This window comes from Gigantopelta aegis, chromosome 5 (assembly GCF_016097555.1).
Source record: "Gigantopelta aegis isolate Gae_Host chromosome 5, Gae_host_genome, whole genome shotgun sequence".
Classification (NCBI taxonomy): Eukaryota; Metazoa; Mollusca; class Gastropoda; order Neomphalida; family Peltospiridae; genus Gigantopelta; species Gigantopelta aegis.
Genome location: NC_054703.1, coordinates 38758817 through 38778491, shown reverse-complemented (window position 1 = coordinate 38778491; position 19675 = coordinate 38758817). Strand labels below are relative to the sequence as shown.

Here is a 19675-nt window from a genome sequence, read left to right as displayed (position 1 = left end):
GAAGTCCATGTGACGGTACTGACTTCTAATTATTACCTGAGTTTCTCTTCTTTAAAAAAAACAATAAACAAACGAATCTTGATTTTTTTTTTTACTTTTTTTTTTTTTTTTTTTTTTTTTTTTTTTTTTTTTTTTTTATAAATGTACCATTGATTTATAATTACATTTTATATTAGTAACTTTTATCTTATTATTTAAAACAAAAATTCGTTTCTTGATTTCTTGTTTTGTTCACTTAGGTCGTCCAATTATTTCAGATATTTATGATATGATCTGCTTTACAGCAACTGCAATTTATTGATAAATCCACACCTTGATTTGTTTTGTTTTTTTAATTTTGGTATACGTCACCTGCAAAAGTCAACTGTCGTTCGACCGTGAATGTAAAATGCGTTTGGTATTGGCATAAACATACTCCATGATGTGAATGTTTGATAACAGCAGTGACAAGCAAAGCACGTGCAACCAGACACCCTGGACGCGCTAAAAGGCAATATCAACCGACGATAAATCTAAATACAGTTTAAAATTAGTTAATTACGGTAGTCGTAATTATTGATCAACATACCCCGGCCTCCATTTGGTCACACACTAGTGTTCGAAATATCATTGGTAATGTTATATTTTCAAAACTTATTAACGAACTTTTCTGGGGACTTGGAGCCAACCTTTTCACCTCCCCTCCTAACCTCTAGGGGTATAAATTATATAATAAAAATAATATAATATACTCAGACTATCCCATCAAAAATTGCGTCAAATTTTTATTTTTTTTTTGCTTTACGGGCGCAGTCAAAGTTTATTAACCTCCATTTCCCCCCTCCCATTAATATCTTTGGTTTTAATGTTCTAAATTTCTAAATTGTCCCTAGTAGTTAGGTGATTCCTGCACCGATCTTATTGAGGCCGGACTCAAGATAGGCGTGTTCGAAACCACAGTGGTATATGGTAAATGTTAAAGGGACATTCCTGAGTTTGCTCCATTGTAAGATGTTTCCGACTAATAAAATATTTATACGATTAAACTTACATATTAAATATATGTTCTTGTTAAGAACATCAGTGTCTGTATATTCAATGTGTTTCTGGCCGTGTTAATATCTATAAGAAGCCCAAACTGGATTTTGTCTTCAAATAATTTGGTACATACAAAAAAAAACCTATATTTTAGGAAATAAAATGAAATTTAACCTATTAGAAATATTAGAACGATCAGAAACACGTTTAATATACAGCCAATAATATTTTATACAGAAACTATATTTGATATGTAATTTCAATCGTTAAAAGGTCTCTCTTAGTCGATAACATCTTAAAAATTGCAGTAAACTTAGGAATGTCCCTTTAAACCACTAGTCAGGTCAATCAACATAGCTCGTATTAAGAGGCTTGATTAATGAGAGAATGTTAAAGCCACGCATTTTGATAGCATAATTTAGGATATATCATCATGCAGGTAATATATATATATATATATATATATATATATATATATATATATATATATATATATATATAAATATATATTGCACTTTTGTCCTACGCTATTACTCCGAGTTTCACGCCCTTCGACGATCTTCAGATAGCTGACACTGGTGAAAAGATTGCAGGGTTTTTATTTTTATGTAGTACGGTTGCGTGGTTTGAGCTTACTGGTGTGACGGCATTTTGAGATGAGCTCAGTCCTTTTGTTGAGATTGTTTTTGTCTTTTGTTTGTAGGATGGCGAGCTTTTCCTCAATGCACAGGTTACATTGGCCGGAGTTTCGTTTGTGCGTGTTCGACTGTTTGATAATTTGCCAGCTTATTTCATAATTTGTTCGCTGTTTTTTTAGTTCCCAGACATGTTTAGATAGCTCGGTTTCTTTCGAGTATTTTTCTTGTTTGAACGATTTCGTGTGATTGTTGTATCGTTGTTTGAAATTACCGCCAGATAGACCGATGTATGTTTTTGACGTTGCGCCAGTTGTTACGCTTGCTTTGTATACTATCGAACTTGCTTGGCATTGTCCGTTGAGTGGGCAGTTTTCTTTATTTCTGCAGTTGCAATTTTCTTTTGGTGTTACGCTGACTGGATCTTTAATAATTTTAAAGTTGTGGTTTTTGATTAATGTGCCGATGTTTTTCATGCAACTGTAGCTGATTTTGACGTTATTTTTGTTGAATATTTTGTGGTATTTGTGTGTGGAGGGGAAATGTTTGGATATTAATTTTATGAATAATTGTCCGATGTTTGTTTTCACAGCTTTGTTGTATGGTGGGTTGAACCATATGATTTTCCTGCTTCTGTTCTTTCTTGTTTTGTTTTGTGTTGTGTGGATTCCTGTTTGTGTGTATAGTATGCGTTCTGTGTAGTTGCTTTCCTTTAGTGCTTTGTCGTACGTGGGTGCGGCTTCCGTGAAATCTTCTTCGTTGGATGATAGCATTGAGATTCGCTTGCTGATTGATGCGGGTATCTGTTTTATAATGCTGGGTGGGTGGTTTGAGTGTATATTTATGTACACCGGTTCGTTGTTGGGTTTTCTGTAAGGTTTGTATTTTCCTGTATGTAAGTTTAGTGTGACGTCGAGGAAGTTGACACATTTTAGATTGGTTTGTGTTGTTATTTTGAGGCCAAATTGTTCGAAAATTTGTATGAGTATTTTTCTTGTTCTGTCTGCTTGGCTTCCTGAGCAGTTTCTGAGTACTACGAGTCCGTCGTCTCTATATAGACCGGTATTTGCGTTGTTGATTGTTTTTCGTATCGTTACTAGAATTAGAAGGCCAACAAGTTCGCACACTTCAGAACCGTCGTAACTGCCCATTGTGACATCAAATATATATTTATTGCATGCTCTACTCTCTCTTAAAGTATTGAGCACCTTTCAAGCCTTTAATGATAACCATCAGTGTTCTATATATATATATATATATATATATATATATTATATATATATATATATATATATATATATATATAATATATATAAATTCCAGACTTCAGTAGTTCTTCATCGTTTTATTGTTTAAGGTGATGTTTTTTTATAAACATCATGACCTTTATCATGAACTTCCGGTGGGTAGGGCGTGCCTATCTTTCGCGAATACATGATATTGTCACTGTTTTGACAGTGATTCATCAGTGCATCTCATCACAGCCATATTAATTCTAATGAGCTCTGTCTTGTGCCAGTTTTGATTGAGCAAACTAGCCAATTCATTTTAGAGGTTACATGGAGAAGAGAGTTCCGTGTCAAAGTTCGAGGTGTACCGTCTACTATTTACGGAGAAAAAAACAGCTGTGGTTGGTAGTAATATGTGACATTAATTATTTGTGCAAATACTATTATCAGCTGACAATAGATGAATACACTTTTATTCGTTAGACAGTTGTTATGCATTATATACCTGAGGTTGAAATTAATGCGGGGTACCCCTCAAAATAGAACTGCAATTTTCAGCACAAATGACGGTTGCTATTAGAAACATTAATTAAATGACTTAAATGGTATGTGACCCTCTATTTTCTTGCTGGTAGATTGGATGCAGGGTGCCACACTTTTTATTGCCGTACTTTCTGGGTGTGTTGATACGCTGCATATATCAGTTGTATCAGTAAACGTTAACATTATCGGCAATAGGAATTGATTTGGTCTATTAGAACCTTAAGCGGTGCAGGACTGTTGAATGTACAATAAATAGGGGTGACTATTGCGATCAGTTGTACTATTGCAATAGTATTGCGATAGTTAAATTACTCTTGTGATAGTATCGCAATAGTATCGTGAATTCGTAAATCGCTTGATAACAGTACTATGAATAGATATTTCGCAAAACTATTTACCTCAGTCTTCCAATATGTAACAGTATGCATGTATGTATTGATGTATGAATATCTAAATACTGTATGTATGTCGTGGATGACTGTTACATACGTAGATATTAACGCACTGGCGCAGGGGATAATTAAATCCTTTCTAGTCTCACAAAGTGTTCCGTGCCGTTGCTGGGACTCGAACCTATGGTACCGAATTACCCGCAAATTGCAGACTTGCCACGATACCTTCTGAGCTATTGAGGCATGCATAAAACGGATGCTCGTTAACTCAGCCATATGCATAGGGCCTACAAATTACGCGGTCGATCCCGCTTACGTGCACGAAACAGTGGGCAGACCAGGACCCATATTCACAAAATATCGTAAGCCTAGTTTTACACGTAAACGTAAATCTACGACTGAAGAGCTATTCACGAAACCACGAAAACGTAAGTTACGTGTAAAGTTGGACGTAAATATAAGAGTGCCTCAGGTTGCAACTAACGCTGCACGTAAGTTGTGTACATATAATAAATCAAGCACGATCGCCGTTATTTACTATTATTTACGGAAACTAGCAGCATTTCCAATAAATGAAGCAGTTTGCTATGGCGAACGCCCACGGATTGAACATATTTTTGTTCGTGATCGAACGGATGTTTTCGACTTGGCCAATTTCTCCTGAGTTATCTTTTCCTTTTTAAGTAATGTCCTCAAGTTCGTACCAAAACGCGGATCCCTACCAATACCAAAATGCCATGGTTCAGTGTTCGCAATGTTATTGTTAGCAGACGACAAACAAAATTGCGTTTTGCGCATTTGTTATTTACCCAGTAACCATCGTTTCTAATGTGTTTTTATTAATTACTCCAGTGAGAATGTTAAATCGTAGATTTACGTCCAACTAAGTTACGTTTACATTTACGACCATCTTTGAGAATAAGGTGCTTCTTGCACGTAAACGTAAATCTACGGCACACGTAAGTGCTAGTCGTAGACGTAAATTTACACTTTTTTGTGAATATGGGTCCTGGCGTGTATGTATGTATGTGTGTAGGGGGTGGGACGTAGCCCAGTGGTAAAGCGCTCGCGTGATCGGTTTGGAATCGATCCCCGTTGGTGGGCCCATTAGGCTATTTCTCGTTCCAGCCGGTACACCACGACTGGTATATCAAAGTCTATGGGATGGTGGTGAATATGGGGGATACCTTGCGGCGTTGGGACAATGTGCCGGGTTTCCTCTGATGACTATGTGTCGGAGTTGACAAATGTTTGGCATCCAATAGCCGATGATTAATTAATCAATATCCTCCAGTAATGTCGTTAAAAAAGACGAAAAAAAGGGAGTATATATTATGTAGGTAGGCAGGTAAGTATGTATTATGTAGGTAGGTATGTAGGTAGGTAGGCATGCGTTTGTTTGAGTATGTATGCGTATGTACGTGTTTTTGTGTGTGTATGTGTGTCTGTATTTGCACTTAGTTATTTGTAATAATGTTACTAGATAGTGACATTATGCGTTGGTCGTAGACCATATTTCACTATGCATACTATCGAAACTATCGATAGTTGAGCAAATAATTGCAATAGTTATCGACAGTTGAATTAACTATCGTCGCATTGCTATCTAGGCACTGACTGTCGCAACATATCGATAGTTCAATGTATTGTTACACCACTAACAATAAATCATCTCCTCGAGGTTGGCTGTCCCAATGGAGGCGAGACACACGACAGAGGTTTATTGAACCCAGCACTGTTTGTTAAACGTCCATTAGACTGCAATGTGCAGAGATACAATTTGATCATTACAAGCCATTTTGTCTTTAAGATTTACGTTTCGTTTCTATATTTCTAAAACATTTGAGGACATGTATAATATCAATAAAGTAGTTTGTTTCGATTGACACATCTAGAGTACATTGATTAATTAATTATCGGCTATTGGATGCCAAACATTTAGTAATTTTAAATACAGTATTACAGAGGAAACTCGCTATATGTTTTCCATTAGTAGCAAGGGATATATATAATCAACCATCCCGTAGAAAAGATAGCACATTCCACGGTATTTGATATACCAGTCCTGATATAGCACCTGCAATATTCCGCGGCGTACAGTACAGACGGTGGGACCCACCAAGGGTCAATATTCAGGAAATGGAACGAGCATTGGAAGACGAATGCCAAACCCAGAACACCTCAACTTGCTGAAACATAACTGGAATATCCCAGGTCGCAAGATGCATAAGGTGGAACCCATAGTGGATAATCTACGGGAGATGGAAAGAACAATGGAACAAGAATGGCAAAACCTATTTTTAGAAAAAGACCAGGGCCCCGTTCCACGAACGAATTGTAGGTAAAGTTAATTGTGGTGACTTACGGTGAGGTTTATGGTTGTCGTACGTTCCACAAAGCAAGTGGTAGTCGTAAGTGTTTCTTTAACGACCAATATCTTATTTGCGAAGAAGTAAATACTATGTTGTTGTTGTTTTTTGCAAATGTTACGTTCAAGTCCTATTCAACCCTTGTTTTCTTTACATTTGCATGAAAACAAACCCAAACACCGACAGGTATTATATACACATGCATATCTAAAATGCACGTAGTGGACTTATTTCCATTTTGCAAAACTCTCTCTATGTGTTTGTTATTGGTGGGGGTTTTGTGTTTGTGTTTTGTTTGTTGTTTGTTGTTTTGTTGTTGTTGTTTGTTTGGGTTTGTTTGTTGTTGTTTTTGTTTTGTTTTTGTGTTGTTGGTGTTGTTGTTGTTTTTTGTTGTTTTTTTTTTGGGGGAGGCGGGTTGTAAAATGGAAATATGTCGGGGTTTGGGTTTGTTTTCACGTGTATGTAAAGAAAACAAGTACTGAATAGGAATTAAACGTAACATTTACAAAACAGAACTTTGGGTCTATACAGCTGAACATACTTATAGTAGTTAAATAATGGATTGGTCACCGAATATTCGTAACATCTTGGATATGTTCAATGCTATTGGATATCCATGAAGTAACTTTCTCAGTGAATGTGCCGAATGGTAATTTCCAAATGCACAAGACTTGATACTTTTGCCCCATGTTTTTGTGTGAAGGTCGTATGACCTAGAATGTTTTGTAGAAGGCATTATGGATATATTAGATCCATTTTCACACAAATAGTTTGTATCCTTCTTAGAAAACCATCATTTAACTGCCGTTTATATTAGTATAGGTACAGGAACCTTGAGAAAACATTTCAGAATATTCGCTATTAGGTTTTGAAATATATGAGCAAATGTAGACCATTCTTCCAATATTGAGAGGACAAGTTTAAGACTACACTAAAATAAATGTTATTATGGTTAATTTGTATGGCATTACCTTTTTTGAAACTAAAGGGCGGGACTTAGCCCAGTGGTAAAGCCTTCGCTCGATGCGCGGTCGGTCTAAGGTCGATTCCCGTCGGTGGACCCATTGGGCTATGTCTCGTTCGAGCCAGTGCTCCACAACTCGTGCAACAAAGGCCGTGGTATGTACTATCCTGTCTGTGGTATGGTGCATATAAAAGATCCCTTGCTGCTAATCGAAAAGAGTAGCTCATGAAGTTGGCGACAGTGGATTTCCATTCTCAATATATGTGTGGTCCTCCCTTCCTTTTTTAAGGTGATTAAACAAAGAAACATTTTATGCCATACGACTTTCACACTGAAATATGGGAGATAACGCGGATGTCTTATGCATTCGGTAAGTATCGCTTCACAAATAAACCACACCATCGAGTAATTTTCTTTCGGCATTCGAGATGTTCTAAGTAGCCAGCAACCAAAGTATAATTTAAATTGTTCGTATGAAAAGTTGCTTTCCGATGTGGTTGTAAATCTAGCGTGTGACAGATTCGTTTTGCGACTGAATCCTGAATTGCACGTACTATTATTAGACCTACATTTGAGACGGACAGAGGACTCATTGGTTCTACGCTGATTAGATATGATGTTTCAGCAATTAACGTATACCTGATCAACTCTACAGTGTTCGTAGACCACAGACTTGCTGTAGAGATCCTCATATCCGGTTCTATGTCTATTTCCTGTCTGTTTCTCTATATGTGTGTATGCATGTCTGTTTGTCAGTCTGTCTCTGTCTCTATCTCTTTGCCTGTCTCTTTGTGTGTATGTTGGTCTCGCTCTGTCTCTCTGTCTGCCCCCCCCCCCCTCTCTCTCTCTCTCTCTCTCTCTCTCTCTCTCTCTCTCTCTCTCTCTCTCTCTCTCTCTCTCTCTCTCTCTCTCTCTCTCTCTCTCTCTCTCTCTCTCTATATCTATATATATATATATATATATATATATATATATATATATATATATATCCACAAACCTCGTTATCTCGACCTCTGTAAACTCGAGTACCCAACATATCTCGAGGTCCAGTGCCGGTCTCGGCAATTTCCCTATGTAATGTTACGAAATTAAACACTGTTATCTCGAGCATGCTAATCTCGAGTACGAGGCTTATCTCGAGCATATTTTGGTGTACCTAAGTGTACTTTCCTGTTTTTCTCTAAATATATAAAACAATTACATGTAAAATTACTCCTTTTTTACTTATGTTTAGGGTAATAATTTTATATGGCATTTCATTCTGCCTTTTTCCTTAAATTCCGCCACTTAATTATAAATTAATCTGTACACATAACAGAAAAACGAGCATTAATTGTTAGGACAATAGAAACGACATTCGAAGCAATTAGTGCCAGTGAGCAGAATATAAAATCAAAGTCAGAAATAGCGAACAAATTTTGTATTCCATCAAACACGGATCTATCTACATGATAACAAAATGTTGACAAAATTAAAGAAATATATCTTCAGGGTGCTCGATGCTTTACGCGTGATCAATCAAGCATGGGTAAATGTGACGCCGACACGCAGATTTTGTAACAACTGATGACCAGCCAGAACCTGACAGTGTAGACGACCCAGACGACGACATCCCATTAAGCAGAATGTGTATACAAATTGCTACTTACGCCAGCTTGGACGACCATTCGGACACATCTGATTCCGCGACCGATGACACAATAATCTGTGCAAGGACCGGAACACCTGACGACGACGACGACGATGATGATGCTACTGATAATAATGATGTCATTTCCCAACCGAAACGACCTACTACGGCGGAGAGTTTATATGCTCTTGATGTTGTGAGAAAGTGGATCGAACAACAACAAAACTGACCAGGTTTAGTTCAGATCACAAGTCATGTTATGACAGAGGACTTTAAAGCCACAGTTGCAAAGCAATCAAAGACCACGTCGAGAAGTGATTGGTTTGTATTAGTGTTTGCTTGTATGTTGGCACATTTTGGTATACTTTGTAACAATGTCAGCATGAAGAAATTCAGACACAAAACGGTGTTTAGTTTTGATACGTTTGCAAACACAAATTTATATGTGGGATAATTTTCATCAGCAAACTGTTATGGTTATCTCGAGCTACCGATATCTCGAGCTCTTTGGTCCGGTCCCTTCAACATCAAGATAACGAAGTTTGACTCTGTGTGTGTGTGTGTGTGTGTGTGTGTGTGTGTGTGTGTATATATATATATATATGTGTGTGTGTGTGTGTGTATATATATGTATGTATGTATGTATGTATGTATGTGTGTGTGTGTGTGTGTGTGTGTGTGTGTATATATATATATATTATATATATATATATATATATATATATATATATATATATATATATATATATATATACATATACACATACACATATATATATATATATATATATATATATATATATATATATATATATATATATATATATATATATATATATATATGGAGAGAGATAAGACGCGATTAAAGACGACTGCCACTCTCAGACTAGTTTACTAATCAACATTAGCACAGGGCAGAGATTATTAAAACAAATTTAGACCGTTCAAATGTTTTGTCGAAATTACTTTCTTTTTGTAATATTATTAAATAGTCCTATCCTATCGTCTTTCTCTTATTTATGTTTGGACTGTCCTTCTAAAATGTTCCACATTTGGCCACGCAGTCAATTATTTTTATATTTGAATTTATTTTATTATTAATTACTATTATACTATACTATTATAATTATTATTATTATTACTAATAGCTATTTTGAAAATTCTGACCATTTACCCACCCCCACCCTTTCTGTCCCAGAACCAGTAACTGGCGAAGTCAGATATTGTGCCTAGGAGAGACGTGTTTGAACCTTAATTGGATATTAGCACGTTAATAAATTATCCAATCTACTCTGAAGCACTCGTAATATGGCCGCGCAACTTTTAATAAACCCTATCTATAAGAACATTTATTAGACGCATAGTCATGAAATGTACAGATCCACAAAAAAACAAACCAACATAAAATATTCGGTGAAAACGTCATATGTTTTACCGTAAACATTATACACTCACTGTTTGTTTGGTTACAGTTAAAATTTTAAAATGATGTTTATATTTTGTGAGCAAGTTCGTGCTTCTGTTATCTCCCTTGTAAATGTTCATACATCCCTTAAAATCCGAATAAACACCAAACACACGCACAAAAAAGAAGAAGAAGAAGACGCATGAAGAACAAACAAACAAAAACAACAACTTGAAATTACCTTTAACAATTAAACTGAATTGAAAAGTGTAATCCATTTTGTCGTTTATCCCCTGTGTCCTGAGGGGGTGACGTTAGGAGGTTGCGTTGTTTTTTTTAGCACGAACTGACGAACTTGACGACGTTGGTAGATGGCGTTATCTACTGGGTTACAGCTCTATAGTCCGAAGGTTCAATGGTCCGAAGGTTCAATGGTCTGAAGGTTCAATAGTCAGAAGGTTCAATAGTCAGAATGTTCAGTAGTCCGAAGATTTATAGACCTAACTATAAATACGAAAAGTGGCAAAAGAACAGTGTCAAATGCTCTAAACAAATGTGAATTATTTACAATAATTACCAAGCGTACCTCTGTGTAAAACGTTGTCACGACGAAATGAAACATGTTGAATATCAATTTAAAAGCCTCTGATTGGCTTCTTACACATCAATCCAAACCAGGCATCACTTAAAAACAGAACAAACACACACACACACACACACACACACACACACACACACACACACAAAACGCACAAAAAAGAAGTCTGACAACAAACAAACAAAACCAACAACATGAATTGCCTCTAGAAATTAAACTGAATTGAAAAGAGTAATCCATTCTGTCGTTTATCCCTTGCCATCCATAGCGTGTGTCGTGTCCCATAGCGTGTGTCGTGTCCCATATCGTGTCCCATAGCGTGTGTCGTGTCCCATAGCGTCTGTCGTGTCCCATAACGGCTACGACGTTGGTTTCCCTTTTACTTTCTCACGTCAATTTTGTCCATTTATATAATCATATAACATAACGATAATGAATTATCCACGACAACACTAAAGCAGATCTGCTGCCAGAAATGTAATTTGTATTAGTTAGTAAGTTTAGGGGTTTTTTACCTATGAAATATGACTCCAAAAAAGTGTGCATCAGAAAACGTATTCGTGAAAATTGTCTATAAACAGGTGCGTCTAGAGCACCCCATAGGTGGTAGGTACACTAAGGGTTGGAAATAATTAAGACTAGCCTAGACATTTTTAGATAATCATATTATTGTTTTAAAACATTATTTGCCGTTGTGTGTGGTATGTCTTAAAGGGGCATTCCCGAGTTTGCTGTATTGTATGATGTTTCCGACTAATAAAATATTTATACGATTAAACTTACATATTAAATATATGTTCTTGTTAAGAACATCAGTGTCTGTATATTCAATGTGTTTCTGGCCGTGTTAATATTTATAAGAAGCCCAAACTGGATTTTGTTTTCAAATAGTTTCATACCAATATTTTAGGAAATAAAATGAAATTTAACCTAGTACAATTACTAGAACGATCAAAAACACGTTTAATATACAGCCACTAATATTTTATGCAGAAAAATATATTTGATATGTACTTAGTCGTCAAAAAGTCTGTTAGTCGATAACATCTTACAAATTGCAGAAAACTCAGGAATGTCCTGAATTTTCTGCACTGCAAGATGATTCCGACTAAGAACAAGTTTTTACGTCTAAAAACACGCATTAAATATATTATTTTGTTTAGAATATCAATGTCTGTATAATCAATGTGTTTCTGGTCTTAATATTTGTAAGAAGCCCAAACTGGATTTTTATCTTCAGATAATTTTGTGCATACGAAAACGAAACAAACGATCAGAAACACGTTTAATATAGAGCGACTAGTACTTTATGCAGAAAAATATGTTAGATATGTAATTACAATCGTTAAAAAGTCTCTGTTAGTCGATAACATCTTGTAGCAATCTGAGGACTGTCCCTTTAATACAGTCTCAGATGTTTAACTGCGACTACAACGACGATCGTGGTGCTTGTTTAATAAAGTCTCAGATGTTTAACTGCGATTACAACGACGATCGTGGTGCTTGTTTAACAAAGTCTCAGATGTTTAACTGCGATTACAACGACGACCGTGGTACTCAGATGTTTAACTGCGATTACAACGAGTCTCAGATAAAGTTTAACTGCGATTACAACGACGATCGTGGTGCTTGTTTAACAAAGTCTCAGATGTTTAACTGCGATTACAACGACGACCGTGGTACTTGTTTAACAAAGTCTCAGATGTTTAACTGCGATTACAACGACGATCGTGCTGCTTGTTTAACAAAGTCTCAGATGTTTAACTGCGATTACAACGACGATCGTGGTGCTTGTTTAACAAAGTCTCAGATGTTTAACCGCGATTACAACGACGATCGTGGTACTTGCTGAACTACTGACAAAATGTTCAGTATAGCCTTCATAATAATCTAATACTTCACAATTAGTAGCCGATGACGAATGATCGCGTTTAGTTAGTAATTTCCGCGAAATTAGTTCAGTTACCAAATTCTAGAGTAGCGGAGGCAACCGAGCTGGGTGGTACAGGTTGTATAGTGTTCAATTCTGTCATAGTTGTCCTGACGTCGACACAGTCTGAAACCTGAGCAAGAGCTCGTGACACTGTAACATCGTCATTCCGTCCACAGAGGTTCTGGCATTTCAGTTTCGCCTTTATAATTTTTCTATAGTTAGCTGAACTGACCATTAGGATGTAGAAATTCTGACCAAAATTCATAAGGTATAAAATATTAAGCACCGGCCACAGTTTGAAGAGGATGAAGGCCAGAGTTTCAGGATCCGATTTAGTAATATATAGGATCAAAACAATGCTGTCTGCAATGGATGAAGGTATGAGAGTTACGAAAGCCAATATCGAGATCAACATGAGAGGAAAAACTGACTTGTCCAGCGTGTTTTCAGTGGCGCCAGAGCTGGTGGAGGTGGATGTAAATCTCTTTCTGAACGTGACGCTGCGCTGGATGTGGATTCCAATCACAGTGTTGAGGACGAGAATCAACAGACAAGGAAGGTTAGCGTTGAAAACAATACGTACAAATGTCGCGTACCTCACTAAGTAATTTTTTATAAAACATATCTCTGACCCTTCAACTTTCTCCAGCCCATTCAACAGTGGGAGAGTCATAACTACGGACACAGCGGTCAGACACGAGCAGACGATCGTAGCCTTTCTTCGAGTGCAGAGTCCGTCGCGTTTCAGCGGGAAAACAACACAGACGAAGCGATCCAGAGTCAGTCCAACCATCAACCAAGGAGAAAGAGTCGTCGCCACGTATTGTATGAATTTCGTTAGCGTACAGACGGCCAAATTACTCTCAATAAGGTAGGAGGACTGGAAATATATGAACGATTCCTTTATGTCGAAAATAATGAGCACTGAACTGTCCAAAAAAGCCAGACATCCCAAGTACACCGGGTACGACAGGAAGGATAATTTCACGTCCCCCATTAAAGGAACAATCATGACATTTCCCACCAGTCCTATAGCAACAGTAATGACGTTGAAGAACCAGTAGGCGTAGCCTCTATTGTGGATGGAATTGTGATCTGTTCCGTTGTAGTTCGTGTTGAAATTCGCCCCTCTAAGGAGCCCGTCCACGTCATTGTTTTCTCCAGGCATAGAGGGTCCGGTAATGTTGAACATCGTAACCTGCCAAAAAAGCAGAATCAAGGACAATATTAGCATTTGTGTTTGTTGTCTGACATCTTTAAATGGACAGATCCTAGTTTTGTAAACACTAAAGCATATGTTTCACTATTACTTTACTTACATTTTATTGTTTAGATTATCTACTTCAGTACAATCGAAGTTGTTCTGGTCATCCTGGTGTTTCTAATACCAGCAAACACATTTATATATAAGCACATATATTTAAAAACGCACGTGCTTCTGAGACCCAACAGTTATGGAGTCGAGTTTTAGTCTAGTCGAAAGGGTATTTCACCGTTTCAAGGTCACAGACTCTTGTTTCACTCTTGTAACGTTACCCAAATGTGTACAGGTTTGTAACTTAGCCAAACGTAGTCACCATTTCTGCGCCTTTAACATTGTTGTGTAAGAGCCATCCAAAATTCAATGTAACACCAACTAATGAGGGCCGGGACGTAGTGACGTAGTCCAGTGGTACATAGTTTGACACCCAATAAGCGATGTATGTTTCATGCTGGGATGTTGTTATTCATTCATTACATTGGTCCAGTGGTACATAGTTTGACACCCAATAAGCGATGTATGTTTCATGCTGGGATGTTGTTATTCATTCATTCATTGGTCCAGTGGTAAAGCGCTCAACTGATGCGCGGTCGGACTAAAATAGATCCCCGACAGTGGATCCATTGGGCTAGTTCTCGTTCAAGCCAGTACTTCACAACTAGTTTACCAAAGGCCGTGGTATGTACTATCCTTCTGTGTGATGCTCCATATAAATTATCCAGAGCTGCTAATCGAAAAGTGTAGCTCAATAGTTATAGAAAGTATGTATACAATTATCTAAAGTGAAATTAATTATCGTCACTGTTTAAATATATAGGGGGTTTTTTTCCAGAGTGACTTGTGAATTGTATCCATTGCTGCATTATTTTTTCTTGCGTTTTTTTTTTTTTTTTTTTAATCTTTCTTTCTTATTTATACAAATGGAGATATAAACAAATAAGTGTGTATGTCTGTCCGTGTTGTTTATCTGGTTTCAGGGGGGGGGGGGGGGGGGATTTAGCTCAGTCGGGTAAGTGCTCGCTTGAGGTGCTTGCGTCGTAGGATCGGACTACCTCGGTGGGTTCATTCAATTGATTATTTTTTCTCGTTCCAGCCAGTCCATCAGAACTGGTCAACGGCTGTGGTGTATGATTTCCTGTCTGTGGGAAAGTGCATATAAAAGATACCTTACTGCGTTAGGGAAAATGTAGCGTGTTTCTCTAAGACTATGTGGACATTACTAAATGTTTGATATACAATGGCCGATGATTAATAAATCAATGCGTTCTAGTGGTGTCGTTAAACAAAACACTTTTTTTTGTCATAGAGCATAGATAAAAACGATCGATTCTTATCTGCAATTGCCGTAGTTATCCAGGAAAAAGATTTCATAACAATGGTTGCGTTGTTATTAGTTGTAATATAAGCATATGGTTTATTAGTGGGCGAATTTTACCTTTAAGAGTGGAGTGGACTTTCATTTAAACGTATGTTCGTACTTATGTCCAATTAAGAGTGGAGTGGACTTTCATTTAAACGTATGGTCGTACCTATGTCCAATTAAGGTTCAGACACGCTGTCATAGGCACACGCTATCTGGGCTGTCTGTCTAGGACAGTGGGGTGGAGTGGACGTTAGTTCACATATATCTAGTTCTGTAAGAAATAATGCATCATTTAGAACAGCACTTAGGTTATCATTACATCTTGTTCTAAACAAAAGACTTTGTTCATATCAACATAATATAGTTGTTGTTTTGTGAGGAGGGGGAAGGTTGCAATCTGTGTGCGTGGTAACTATCCATGTTTTAGTTCAAAGGTCACATCCTAATTAAATATAGACACAAATGTTTATTTTGCTTAACGTCACCACTGGGCTACGTCCCGCCCCAGATATAAATACACGGGATGGATGTCTAGGAACGTCGGAAGACAGGGATCCATATGTTGTATCTATTCTAGCAAACACGTGAGAGACAGTTTGTGAGGCCAGAAATGATTTTGTTAATGTGCAAATGTCCTAATATCATTGTAGAGAGAGGTGAAGTATGGGAAAGATAGACATGCATACATTGAGACAAAGACAGAAAGACAGATAGACAGAGGCAGACACAGACACACGCAGAGCACACATAGTGTGTTTGTGTGTGTGTGTGTGTGTGTGTGAGAGAGAGAGAGAGAGAGAGAGAGAGAGAGAGAGAGAGAGAGAGAGAGAGAGAGAGAGAGAGAGAGAGAGAGAGAGAGAGAGAGAGAGAGAGAGGGGGGGGTATGGGAGAGACAGACAGACATACACTGAGACAGACAAAAAGAGAGAGAGAGGCAGACAGATGGGGAGAGAGGGGGGAGAGTGAAAGAGACAGAGAGGCCCCCCCCCCCAAACACACACACACACACACATACACACAGCGATAGAGAGAGAGAGAGGTGGGAGACAGAAGTGAAGAAAGAGAGACACGCACAGAGAGAGAGAGAGAGAGAGAGACAGAAAGAGAGACAGACACACAGAATGAATGAATGAATGAATGAATGATACATCGCCTTTTGAGTGTCAAACTATGGTAAATGGAAGCAAAGAGAGAGAGAGAGAGAGAGAGAGAGAGAGAGAGAGAGAGAGAGAGAGAGAGAGAGAGAGAGAGAGAGAGAGAGAGAGAGAGAGAGAGAGAGAGAGAGAGAGAGTTTATCAATGTCATCACACATGCTGCTTATACTTACAAAGATAGATTTATTTACACTTTGTTGATAAGCAGGACAGCGCATTCCGCAGCGTTTGGTGAAAAGAGATTGTAATGAAATAATTCTCTTTGTTTTAAGATATAAAATAAAGCGCTTCTCCTGAGTGTGCTGCTAATGCAGATTGTTTTCCTATTCTTTTGGGTCGGGATCTGGGTCAATCACAGTCTTCAACGTTAAAAATCAAAAACAAATATGATAAAACTATTAATGTCGCTAAATTTTGGGGACCGGGCCCCTGGATCCCCTTCGATCCGCCGCTGGTGTTCGCCGGCGTTTCTTAGGTCGTAGGCTCTAATCTTCTTGGGGGTCAATTCTCTGAGTGGATATTCTCCTGTCCCAAATAGTACCACACGACTTGTTCATCCAACAACTAAATATTAGTAAATCAATATGCTCTAGTGATGTCGTTAAATACATGTTTTGAAACGGTTTAACTGATTTGATATTTCCTAGTCCCAAACAGTGCCTCACGGCTGGTATATCATTTGTCGTGGTATGTGCTGTCCTGTATGTAGGAAAATTAATATATATGATTCCTTGCTACTAATGGACAAATGTAGAGGTTTTTTATTAAAGGGACACACCCTAGTTACGGCTAGTTGTTAACCATTACGGCGTTGTATTTTTCGCTATTAAACCCATTTTTTTACAAATAAAATTGCACTTTACTTTACCGTTTATTATTTAGAATATACATTTCCATTCACCTGAAGTGTTTTTTGGTAATCCTGGTAATCCTGTTTTTTGTAATACCACAAAATGCATTTTTCGTATTTCTTAAAAACTTGACGTTTGAGAAAAAAACGTTGAGCAGACAAGGTCTAATCTATTTTTAGACGGGATATTTCCATTTCAATGTCACAGACGTTGGTATACCACGTGAACGTTATCATTTTGGTTCGGTTTGTTTTCTCGTGCACGGTTCGCGAAATCAACATCCGATTTGTTGTTGTTCATTTGTGAGATTTTTCTTCACAGTTCGTGAACATTTTCAGTAACAATAAAGTTCAGACAAGTAAGTGTCTCAATACAAAACGTTACAAACCCTTAAAACCAATAATTTTGCTAAGTCTTACGATATCTGGAGAGGGGATACAACCAGGACGGAGCAGTTGGAACATGTCCAGGAGAGGTGAAAAGAACGCACCCCAAGTCTGTGCGCACTCTGTGAAATTTGTCGTCACGTAGGCATAGTTGTGCTTCGAGCGACATCTACCGGTGACATCAGAATACTAACTTTCAAAATTATTTCAAGCAATTGGGACATGGGGATTCCCATGGTATTTATCGATATAAAACCTTTTTTTTTCACTCCATTTGATAAAAACGTGATCTAAGTGTGTTACAGGTTTGTAGATTAACCAAATTATAATTTATTTTCGCTGGATGGAAGTAGGGTGTGCGGCTTTAATATTATTATTACCTAAGGCTATGTCAGAATTACCAAGTGTTTGACATCCAATAACTAAAGATTAGTAAATCAATCTGCTCTAGTGATGTCGTTAAACAAAACACATTTTAACTTTTTAACTGATTGGATATTTCCCAGTCCTAAACAGTGACCCACGACTGGTATATCATTTGTCGTGGTATGTGATGTCATGCCTGTAGGAAAAGTCTTAGTAATGATCTCTTGCTGTATGTTGAAAATGTAATGGGGTTGTGGACAACGTGTCAGGTTTACCATTCTTTTTACATCCAACAGCCGACGTCTTATACATCATTATGTTCTAGTGATGTGGTTAACTAACAATGTTTTTCATTCATTTCAGCTTATATCCAATTAACGTTCAAACGTCCTGGGCACACACCTCAGCTAATTGTGCTGTCTGTCTAGGACAGTGTGCGAGTTGCTACTTGTTAATGCTTAGTAAGAGAGAAGATGATGTAGTGGTCTTACATCTACCCATTGAGTTATTAAAACTTGCTCTGGGTGGGAGCAGGTACCGGGCTGCGAACCCTGTACTTACCAGCCTATGTCCGGTGACTTAACCACGACACTACCGAGGCCGGTAAATAACACAAACTAACTTCAACTATATTCTCCTCAGAACTCCAGTGTTTACATGAGAGAGAGAGAGAGAGAGAGAGAGAGAGAGAGAGAGAGAGGAGAGAGAGAGAGAGAAGAGAGAGAGAGAGAGAGAGAGAGAGAGAGAGAGAGAGAGAGAGAGAGAGAGAGAGAGAGAGAGAGCGGGGGAGAAAGTACCCTTTTAACATGCCCAATTAAGGTTTCGGACATGTCCATCCCGGGCCCAGCCTCTGGATAGCGACTGGTCTGGTCCGAGACATTAGACGTGTTTCTATTCACCCTGTCGCTTACATAATACTCGTATTAGATTCTTCTCAGTAATAGGATCAAATGTATGCACAAGTAAATAAGATGAGTAACTGCTGGTATTAGTACTACCAGAAGTAAATAAGATGAGCAACTGCTGGGATTAGTACTACCAGAAGTAAATAAGATGAGCAACTGCTGGGATTAGTACTACCAGAAGTAAATAAGATGAGCAACTGCTGGGATTAGTACTACCAGAAGCACACTGAATATATGGAAGGAAGGCAATGTTGTATTTAACGACACATTCAAGACAATTTATTCACGGTTATATCGCGTCGGACATATAGTTAAGGATCACACAGAGACGAAACACGCTGTCGCCATTTTTTCAATGGGCTACTCTTTTCGATTAGGCAGCAAGTGATGTGTTATATGCACCATCCCACAGAGGAAGAGGTATATAACCGCCTTGTTTACATCAGTTGTGGAGCACTAACTGGAACGAGAAAAAGCCCAACGGCCCCACCGACGGGAAATCGCCATGATTGATCGCGCATCAGGACAGCGCTTGTTAACCACTGAGATACGTCCACGCTCATCACCCTCCCCCCCCCCCCCCTCCCCAAAGGAATATAACGAATATGTACCATGTTTAAACGAAATGCAGTTAATATGTATTGGTTATTAAAAGCCTTCTTATACTCGAAAAA

At 37.9% G+C, this 19675-nt stretch overlaps 1 protein-coding gene across 1 annotated transcript; it reads right to left on the bottom strand.

The window, feature by feature from the left end:
- Window positions 1–12740: 12740 nt before the first annotated feature.
- LOC121373160 (cysteinyl leukotriene receptor 1-like) lies at window positions 12741–13907 on the bottom strand. Its single transcript, XM_041499614.1, has one exon. It carries the CDS (start codon window positions 13905–13907, stop codon window positions 12741–12743), a length of 1167 nt encoding a protein of 388 aa, XP_041355548.1.
- Between the last annotated feature and the right edge of the window lie 5768 nt (window positions 13908–19675).